Raw genomic sequence first — 10584 nt, 5'->3', positions numbered from 1 at the left:
TTCTCCTTTTTGCCAAACACCACCCCTGGAAGAAAGCAGCGTAGTGGTCACTCTAGGTATTGTAAGCTCATCATTGTTATGGGTGGGAAATTATCCACTCCTCAGCTACAATAGTATATTATGAAACACTTCAGAAATGTTAATCTTGTTCATGAGGCTATTCCATGAGAGTGTAAGTTGTTGAAGGGTTACCTAGAAAGCATAGTATTGCTGCATCAAGCTACCCAAAATTGTAATGATGTCAGACAGCTTAAACTTGTATTTGTGTCTTGGAGGGTCCTTGTCAAGCACATGATTTCCACATGTACTGAGTCATCACTATCCTTACAAAAATCTATAATTTCTCAAGTGATCACCATCCACAAAGTTTTGAACCATAATTGTCCTTGTATATATCCATTCACTTTCCCACATTTAAAGAACTACACAATTTTTTTTTCTCTCTCTCTCTCTCTCTCTAGGTCTGCTGACGAGTATCATACCATGCTAAGAGTAACCCATAGCTATGCATGATAGTATTGTCACTTTTCTTGAATCACAGACAAACTTTAGCTATATAAGCTATAGAAGGCATGACTTTATTTCCTGTCAATTTTTCATATCTACAGAATAACAAAATATGAAATTATGAAAAAAACTCAGCAACTTATGAATTTCTCTATTGATTATACCAGAACCAATAGCAGGATTCTAACTGAAAGGTAGATCAATATTTAAAATGCTGTTCAATGTACATACTCTTTATTGATACTACTGAGTTTCAAATTTTCATAGATAAATAACAAATGAAAAATTAATAATCACTATTCATCAAAATTTTACCCATTTTTTTACATTGATACCAAGATCACGCACATCTTCGGTCAGGTCTTCACCAATTGCACATCTGAAAGGGGAAAATTACATGTAAGACCAAGCAGCACACGAAAACATGAAAATGTAAAAAAAAAAAAAAAAATTATCTCTATAACATAAAGGGTCTGTGATTCACTGCAATTTCAGACTGTGCATATCTCCTCAAATACAAATGAAAATACTGTATATCATAAAAACCTGAATAATACTGGAAAGGCTACAGTATGAGAAGAATGTTTGGAAAGGAGCAACCACACACTTCACAGAGTTTATGAATGCTTTAAAATTAATGGGACTCAGTGGTGAACATTACTAATTCACAAACACCATCTCATTAATTCCTCTTTTACATTTTACATATTCTTAAATGACACCATGCATATATAAGAAAACATTAACTAGAGGTAAAGAGAGAGGACCAAGATAAAAAGACTTACCAAGATAACATCACTTGTTTGCAATCCCACCCTCTAGTCTCAGTAACAATTTGCACAACAGTTTATAAGTTAAGCAAAAAAAAAAAAGCCATACACAAGTAAAAGGCAAAGAAAATCTAACCCCAAAAAAAGTATTATGTACCTAGCTTCATAAGTAACATCCTCTATTTCCTGCTTGTTATACAGTACTCCAGCCTGAGCCTTCCAGCGTTCCATGCCATTCCACGCTATCATAATCCCATTGTCTGTGCACAGTTTAGGTGGAGGGCAGAAAAGCCGATATCCAGTATGAGTGCACAGCTTCTGAAGTGCTGCACGTATATACTGGTTACACGCCACGCCACCCGACACAACCTGCAGAGACATGACTGTTTTCATACTGAATGGATTGTGGTTATGGCCTAGTTTGAAGCAGTAGAAGTGTGATGGAGGAAATTCACAAAAACCAGTCATCTGCACTCATATTTCCTGTCAAGAATACAGTTTATATGTGTTATATTTGCATATTAAATGGCCAAGTATTAGAGAAGGAGGAGGTCATACCAGTGTTTGGTTCTCTTCAGGAAGCAGATCCCGTACAGCCACAAATAACATGGCCTTGTGCGTCTGCCTCACCAGGTGTTTGGTGATGGCGTATTGATATGAGGCACAAACATCTTCAACACACGGAAGAACTGTTCCACCTTCAACTTCTGCAAAATACAATTAATTATGTAAAACTAAATCTTTAAATCATCTTCAAGAGACTTTTGTGCTTATGTCCTATGATTATAAGACTGTGTTTACAATAATTTTATTATAAGAGTGCTTTGTGAACATTTACCATATTGCTTCTCCAATTTTTCTATAATTTTTCTAATGGCATTTTTCAGACCAGAAAAACTGAAGGTGCAATCTCTGTACTTCCACATTGGTGTTGGAAATTCAAAAGCACGTGGATCACCCTTCAGTGCTAAGTGTTCAATGGCCCGTCCACCTGACATTGTCGCACACTCAGGGATGTTCCGCAGCTTGAGTCGTCGAGCACCCTGAAAGTAAAGCTTTTGTGAGTCCGATAAAAGTAAACCTCTAGGTGGTAGAAAATCATTATTATGGCATTGAGTTATGTAATCAATACAAGTACACAATGAATAGAAACATTTTTGTTGCTATTGGTACAAATCTTATTTCTCAAATCCAGTACCACTAAGGACTAGAAACTCTTTAACATCACTATGTTGGACAGAAGGAAAGTTATTTTGTTGCATATGGAGATCTCCTCTCTAAATTAGGATGTTTTCTGAGAGATCATATTCAATTAATTTTGTGATCCTAATAAATAAATAAGGAAAACCAGAGCAGTGGTGAAGGTAAAATAGTGAGAGAAAAGTTTAATATAAGAAAAGGAGTGCGGCATGGATACCCACTCTCCCCACATTTATTTAACTTATTCTTGGAGTTTGTAATGAGAGAGGCACTGGAGGAACATTTGGAGTACAGAGTGAAAATAAAAGGACTACTCATTACAAATTTGAGATATGCAGATGACATAGTTCTCCTGGCTGAAACATCAGAGAAACTGTAGGCAATGACCAATAGTGTATACACAATGTATACCAGGTACAAATTAAGAATGAATAAGCAAAAGACAAAATCCATGAAGACTGGAAGGAAATTTTAAATATTTACATTAATGGAGAAAGAGCAAAACAGCTCCTTTAAATATTTGGGAGTTCAATTCACTGAGGACTGAGATACCTCAAGCAAGTTAAAAACAGAATTAATAAAGGATATGCTGCACTAGGGAGGCTGAGTAAGATATGGAAGGACAGAAACACCTCCCCAGCAGCTAAAGATGAGGTTGTCAGCAGTGGCTATATGTGGCTCAGAATACTGCATCTTTAAAGCAAAAAGAAAGAAAACTTCCGACATTTGAAATTAACTGGTGTAGAAGCATTCTTGGCATCAGATGGGAACTAAGGATAACAAATGCGAGTTAGGGAACTTGCAGAAAGAAGAGGAATACTGGATATTAAACAAGACTGACAAAGATGTTTTGGACACAAAGAGAGAATGAGCAAGGAGAGATGGCAGAAGGTATTGCTATATGGACAAGTTCATGGGAGAAAGCCCAGCGGAAGACAAAACACCACTTGGTGGCAGCAGTTGAGCGCTGCAAAACAATAAAACACTGATGAGGAAGATTGTTACATTGGCCAGGGACAGGGAAGAGTGGAGAAGATACATACAGATGAACCATGTGGGACCCCACATGAGATACACTAAGAAGGGACCTAAGTTAATCTTTTCAAAATCAAATTCATTCCTTAGAAATGCAATACCTACCAAGGCACAGTTCAAAATAAATGAAGCACAAAATTATACATACCTTATCAAAGGCTTCTCCTGGAGCGTCATCAATGGTTTGGCCAATAATGGACCAGCGGTCTATACTGTGTGCAAGCACCAACAGGCTGTGGCCACCAGACACCAGCAAGACCAGGAATGGAAACTCCACCTGAATGCAATATTTAATACAATATTGTATCAACACAAAAAAAGTACAAGAGACTTACACACAAATGCACATTAGTGCTCTAAGATCAAGGCCATAAAAATTAGCAAGCTAAAAGATTCCTATGGTAAGAATATATGAGGCATCTAGAATCACAAAAGCTTAAGCACCACTGCAAGGGAAATGGAATTAATGGTTCCCAGCTCCTCACCTGCTGATGTTGGAGAGATATACTCTCATAATAAGGAAAATGACCTCATTGCTGGGATCATAAAAATGTAAAATTCATCATGACAAGACAAAACAAGCTTTGACGAGGAGCCAGGCACCATTAACTCCATTTCCCTCACAGTGGTGCTTGCACTGTTGTGATTTTAGATGCTTCATATATAGGAAACAAATAAATTAATGACAGAATGATTCCAATCTTCATCAAGAGGATTGGCTTTAACTTTTTTTTTCTTTTTTTTTTTTTACAACTGGTTCCCCTAGTCTATTAGGGCTAGGATGGTGCCTCCTGACAAAAGACTTTTTGATTTGCCATTTGGGAACCATTATCCCAAGTGAATGCCCTTCCTACCCTCGGACTGTGGCCAAGATTCCAACCTGTGTGCCTGAGGACCCAAATCACACACAGTCCCACTGTACCACTGCAGCCCCAAAAAAGATTTGCTTTAAGATACACATATAAAAGTAAGCCTGCTAAAAGTTGAGATTTTATTTCAACCAATATATTTAATTCATTCTACATGTAAACTCAGGAACATGTACTCTCCTTTTGTCCCTTTTTCAGTCTTCTTAACACTGAACTTTCAAGAGAAAAGTGTAAGATACCTCCTTTGGATACCAATTATTGCTACTTTTCTTTGAAGAACAAGAAATGGTCATTTTGAAAAATGTTGGTGCCTTTAGCCAGTTTCTTTTACATGTAAGAAAAAGACATTTAATATAAAGAAAGTAAAAGACTTCACCAACGACATCAATCTACAACCCATGATAAGCTTTAAGTATCGTGTATCCTACCTTCTCCACCATGCGAACAGTTAATGCATGAGCCTCCATGTGGTGAATGGGGATGAAAGGTTTGCCAGTGCTTAAAGCAAGACTCTTTCCATAACTTGTTCCCACTGACAGAGACATCGACATACCTGTAAATATAATCTCATTATAACCCCACATCACAACTTCAACTGTATCTTGTATAATGGTATTCTGTAAAGTAAAACAGGTCAGTTAATGGTAATGACTAAATATGCATCACAATTGCAAGTTCCATTCACTTTTGCAGAACACAACCAAGCATATTCCAGTATCAATTGACACAATATGTAAAAAATTTCCTGTTCAACCTTCTTGGGGCTAATGCCATACCACCATGAATGAATTTATGGTTCAGCTCTCCTTTGCATAACAGGTCATTCTTGCATACCTGGTTTGACAGTGGTAGCAATGGCATCCAAATCTCCAAATGACAACCCTGCTTGAGCCATTGCTGTAGTCACCACTTGCTCAATCTTCTTCTTGTGCAGGTCCTGTGCAATATGGGGAATGATGCCTCCATACCTGTTAAGGTTATTAACACAGTTCTTTATTAAACTGCAGAACTTTAACATATATTTAGCTTAAACAGGTTTTAGTTACATATTGAAATACATACTGTATTTCACTGATAAATAAACTGCCTATATTATTGAACTTGGAGCAACATTCTCATACCTCAAGTGTATATTGTGTTGATTATAATGACCCTCACCAAGGACTTCCCCAGCATCTGAGACAACAGCAGCACCAGTGTCATCACAGCTTGTCTCTATGCCCAGGACGTACTGTTCAGTATGAAGAAAAACTGTATATTACATTCATATGTGTGAATTTCTCAATTTCACATAACGGTATTACTGCAGTTTCATACAATACACTGCAAATAAGTATGGCTACAGCCCTGGCTTTGATATCAATATTCTGAGTATTTTGGACCCCCTGTATCCCATGTGATTAAATTTAGTTTTGGAATGTCTCTTTATGTCATGTGGTTATGAGAATGACATACAGCACTTCCCATGACTGGCAGGTCTAAGGGAATGAAGCCCTTAGTTAACTTAGTTAAGTAATACATATTCGCTTTCAAATTTGATACATACCACTGCTTCTGCAAGCCAATCACTAGTGTCCATTACTTCACCTATTGTTATTCAAAGCCTGGTTTCTGGGTTGATGCCATATTGTCAGTCTCTCAGCAGTCATGATAAGGGTAAGATGTGGTCTCATGTTTAGTCTGTACTGATTTTAAGTGGTGCCCCAGCTAAGAGCTTATGACTAGTGAGAGGGTGGGAACCATGTGACCATGGCCCCCTTTTTGCAAAGAAAAATAATAATGAATAAATATATTTATTAAACAAAAATAATAGGAAAATGAACATTGGTGTTAAGATTACGAATACATATGTGTGTGCGTGTCTGGAGTTACGAGCTCAGTGACACTGAGTGACCGAGTTATTTCCCCTTTGGTTTTCTTTGAGTTAATGGTAGGATATAAGGTGTGTTATGAGTTAAAAAAGAGTCAGATGATAAAACGATGGGTTCATTAGACTGTATGGTGAGTGTGATGTCATGTTGTCAATTGAAAGTGGTGGAGGGGTGTTTGTAGCAGGAGTGGAGCCAGGAAGAAGAGGAATAAGAGAAAGGGACAGCATGGGCAGAGAGAATGAAAGCCAAATGTGTAAGCCCTTTTTCCTTCTTTCTTCTTATATTTATTTGATTTTAGGTGTTAGATGCTATCAAAGTAAATGGAGCACTATATAATTATAATGCAGAGGCACCAAGCAAACTTGTCTGGTAACAGTGGTATGTAATATGCTTCAGTATTATGACAAGGAAAGTGGTAGGTGACACAAGATGCATATAGGACCTGTAAGATTGACTTTTGTACCTATAGTACCACCTTTAATGACTAAGTTTTGTGCTATATATATATTGGCTACCACCTTTTTCAATTTTCTGGGTATGCCACTGCTTATGACAATTATGGACTTTGATTTAGTGTTGAAATGTTTTTCATTGTTACTCGGGCAAGAATAGAGATTTAGTTTAGATGTCAGGTATCCCTGCTTAGATGGATTTCAGGGAGGCCTTGTTCCCTGCCAGTTAGGTTAAATGTGTAATTAAATTTAGTTTTCAAATGGCAGTCATTGTTAAGAAGGCAAATAAATATTAGGATGACTTTGAAGCTTCCATGAGGGAGAAAATATCTTGCTTAGCTGCTTTCCTCTAAAGATTTTTTTTTTTTTATGGAACTGCAGATTCACAATTTTGTAACCATTCAAAGTTCCAACTTAAATATAAACTTTTTTCTTCTCCGCTCTTTTATTTAAGGATTGTATTTAATTTATCTTTCCTTGCAATGACCCCTGAGGTGAGGGACATTACTTACCTGTGGTGGGCAGGTGGCAATGCCTCTGTAATGAGTATACTGGAGGCGAGAGGCTTGTCCTCTTGCCCATTGTCCAGTGAGACTTGTGACGAATTTGACGTTATTGGCCGCACTAGCTACTGCCCTGCGTTTGCTCAAATGATAATAATTTCTGCGTATTTCATTATTCAGACTGTTAGTTCTCAACCAGCCTTTCCAACACCGTACAGTCAATGTATTTGCCATCGTACTCGCGGGAAATTCGTTCTCCAAAATCAATGGAAGGTAGCCAGGCACGTGCTACATATTCACGTGCAATTACCCCTTCAAATGAACATTAAAGTAACGTGACGTGAAAACAGGAGGTTAACTTTTTGATGCAATGACACCGGGTAACAGCAGAGAGACAGCCCACGTGCGTTTGTTTACTTTATGAGGAGAGGGTGCCAAGTAGTGGTGGGCCAAAGCCTATTTGACAATTGCACGGTTTCCAAGATATTCGATCCACTAGTGGAGTAAAAGTAAGTGGACTGCAGCGTAGCGGAATGTAGTACAAATCTGCGAGGTGAACGTGTCGGTGTGATGTTTTTTTTTTTTTTTTTTATAATCAAAATATCGTATATGTTGTTACGGAACGCTCTTGTTGTACATAGTCAAATAATAATAATTATAAATTAATTAATTAATATCTAGCATTCAGACTATCTCACAAATGCAAATAGATTAGTAGAATTAATATGCAATCTAATCAATGTTGTGGTAGTTTTGTTAATTACGGCTTTCATGCATTGTACTACATAAGAAGGAAGGAGAAAAAAATCCATAATGATGATGATGTAAGAAATTAAAAAAGAAAAAAGAAATTAAGTAAAAAAAATAAGGAAAACATAACGTTAGTAGCAAGACCAAGGCAGCAGAGCAATGTGTAATCAGTTAGCTAAGGTTATGGCATTTGCTATCTGTGAACTCCGTGTACCGTAATAAGATAAGGAAAGAATGATAAAACGAGGTCGTCTAGGAGGTGAGACTTTTATACCAAATATAAGAGGGCAGCGCTCTAGTCACCTTGGAACCTGCCTCTCACCTCACGCTCAGCTGGACATCTTCGTGCCAGCTGTAGTGACGTTGACGAGGTTCGCTACAGGTGGGAGGGAACAGCTGTCTAGCCACCAGATGTAAGTACACATTCGCTCGTAGCACCATAGGGAAGCTCCTTGGCCACACTGTGTAGTATGAAGGTTTAAATAACTGCTAATGATTACTGTGAACTTTTCATGTGCAGGGATTTATTGCGCGGAGATGTGTACAGTGCAAGAGATAAGATTACATCTGTCATGTACCGCTCTGTTACATTTAAAGGTAAAGCTGTTTGGTTCTATTATCATCATAAAGTTTAAGTATGATTCGAAATACTGTTCATTTTGTCTAGGAGTGCAGGTCAGCGGTTGAAAGTTTAAGACTGCTACTTGCATGAAGACTCGTCTATTGCACTGAACTGTGCTTTTGCTGAGACAACACTGGTTGCTGCAACAACCGTGGTACAAACCCCGTGTTATCTAGGATTGCTGTGGTCACAACTACCCCTATATGTTCCTTTAATGACGGCTTCTGAAATGATTGGCTGCTGACCTTATTCCAAGCGTGTTATTATATGAGTTGGTTAGTTTACAGCGAACTTTAATGGTATCAACTAAAGCACACCAAAACAAAGGTGGAAGGACTCGTTACTGAAAACTATCATCATTGCAGGTTCTGGTTGTCCATGGAAGCATTTAGCTGCTATAACTTCTTCAGTTGTTGAATTGTCTCCTCTCAGTTACTGACTGACTTAAATGGTAAGTTATCATTTTTTGTGATTAATTTATTAGTATATGTGATCTTGCATACAAGTATAGGTGTCTTGCCTTAGGAACTAATGATTTGTTTGAAGGTGAGGTATGGATTTTTGTGATTTTATTTCCTCCCCCTCATGAAATTACTGCCACTTTTGAAATGGAAAGGTAAAGTAATACAGGACTTACCTTACCTGAGTTTCATTCTGATGAGTTATACTGGTGTGTTACTGAAGGCCACTGGTGACTTGAGAGCTGGTGTGGAAAGACTAATATCACCACAATAACTGTTAGAGTAGAGGATTCACCAGAAAAGGTAGGCATTACCCAGGGATCAAACCCAGGACATAGGCTGATGTGCTAACCATTACACCACAATCACCTCTTAGGGACAACCCTCACATCTCCCCCATAAGGCCCCCCCCTTGCCAGGCTAGTCCAAGGAATGTGAATCACGTACCAGATGCTACTCACTGTGCCATGTTAGAGTAGGAGGTTCACCAGCATAGGCAGGCACCACCCAGGGATCAAACTTGGGACCTTCCACTTACCAGGCAGATGTGCTAACCATTACACCACAGTTACCTCTTGGTTGGTGACAGTCTTCACAATAACCAAAGAAATAACTGATTAAAAAACACTTTCGATGTTTGAGAAACAACTGTGTGATATCATATGTGCATAGTGTCTTGTTGGAACAGAATTGTTGTGCTAGTATATGTATCAGAATTAGTTTCTCATATTGTTTAATACTTGTGTGTGTTTTGATAGGTCACAGAAGACAGGTTTTTGTATGAAACTTTAAAGCCTAAAGCTAGAATATGGCTTTTAGATGGTGGATGCACATGAATGAGAATTTTTCTCAGCATATCTTGCTCACTTGTAAACAAATACTCTTACAAGGTGTCCCTTTCATACAGTGCAAACATAAATCAATTCCTTTGAAGAAATTAGCAAATTAGATCCCATGCTGATGTAATGCAGAGAGACCTGTAGAACCATTATGCACAGTTTCATGATCAATGAAATTCAGGCATCAAGATTTTTGTTGCCTTTAGCCAGTGTCCTTCCTACATGAAAAAAATAAATAAATAAATAAATAATAGAATAAATGTGATATCTATAAAAGCTGTAAATATTGCTAATCATCATCCATGAAAACTTTTGTCATGTAGATGAAAGACACACAGTTCTTTCCTTTGAGTAGGTGATGCTGTACTCCCTTACTGTTTCTTGCTAAATTAACAACTCAAAAAATAAACAAAAATAAGTAATTGACTTGTATCACAGTATCTTAATAGTACACATATCTTTCTTTACCAATACAATATACACTGTATCATCATTAACCTCCAAACAACATATTAAAAAAAAAATGATCCTCATGTGGGAGTATTCATAGTATTTGGTAATACTTGTGTGCTAGGAGCCTAAGGCAGTTATCCATGCCATGCTTTTGAAAATCAACCATATAGCTGAGCCTGCCAGACTTCTGAGCCACTACTACCATCTTAGGAATTTCAGTATTTGGCAGCTACCTACAGTCAGTGCCGAAAG

The 10584-nt window shown here is 37.7% G+C and overlaps 2 protein-coding genes across 5 annotated transcripts in view; one reads left to right on the top strand and one right to left on the bottom strand.

Moving 5' to 3' along the window:
* Nucleotides 1–724: 724 nt before the first annotated feature.
* LOC135100861 (tRNA N6-adenosine threonylcarbamoyltransferase, mitochondrial-like) lies at nt 725–7804 on the bottom strand. Its single transcript, XM_064004371.1, has 9 exons — nt 7217–7804; nt 5503–5612; nt 5216–5349; nt 4810–4934; nt 3661–3789; nt 2116–2320; nt 1836–1984; nt 1435–1646; nt 725–886 (listed from the first exon to the last, which is right to left on the bottom strand). The coding sequence occupies exons 1-9, from the start codon at nt 7439–7441 to the stop codon at nt 811–813; spliced, it is 1365 nt and encodes a 454-aa protein (XP_063860441.1). The 5' UTR covers nt 7442–7804; the 3' UTR covers nt 725–810.
* A 427-nt stretch (nt 7805–8231) lies between these two features.
* The window catches only part of LOC135100859 (solute carrier family 22 member 15-like), a 15146-nt gene continuing 12793 nt past the window's right edge, over nt 8232–10584 (top strand). Inside the window, exons 1-2 of one of the 4 annotated variants that reach the window (XM_064004367.1) lie at nt 8232–8370; nt 8945–9030. The gene's annotated coding sequence lies outside the window, so the exon portion shown is untranslated. Of the gene's footprint in view, nt 8371–8436; nt 8555–8714; nt 8734–8787; nt 8855–8944; nt 9031–10584 lie in introns of those variants that run through there. The other 3 variants (XM_064004368.1, XM_064004370.1, XM_064004369.1) reach the window with 3 other exon arrangements.

Source organism: Scylla paramamosain, chromosome 5 (assembly GCF_035594125.1).
Source record: "Scylla paramamosain isolate STU-SP2022 chromosome 5, ASM3559412v1, whole genome shotgun sequence".
NCBI classification, from domain to species: Eukaryota; Metazoa; Arthropoda; class Malacostraca; order Decapoda; family Portunidae; genus Scylla; species Scylla paramamosain.
This window is presented reverse-complemented; position numbering and strand designations above follow the sequence as displayed.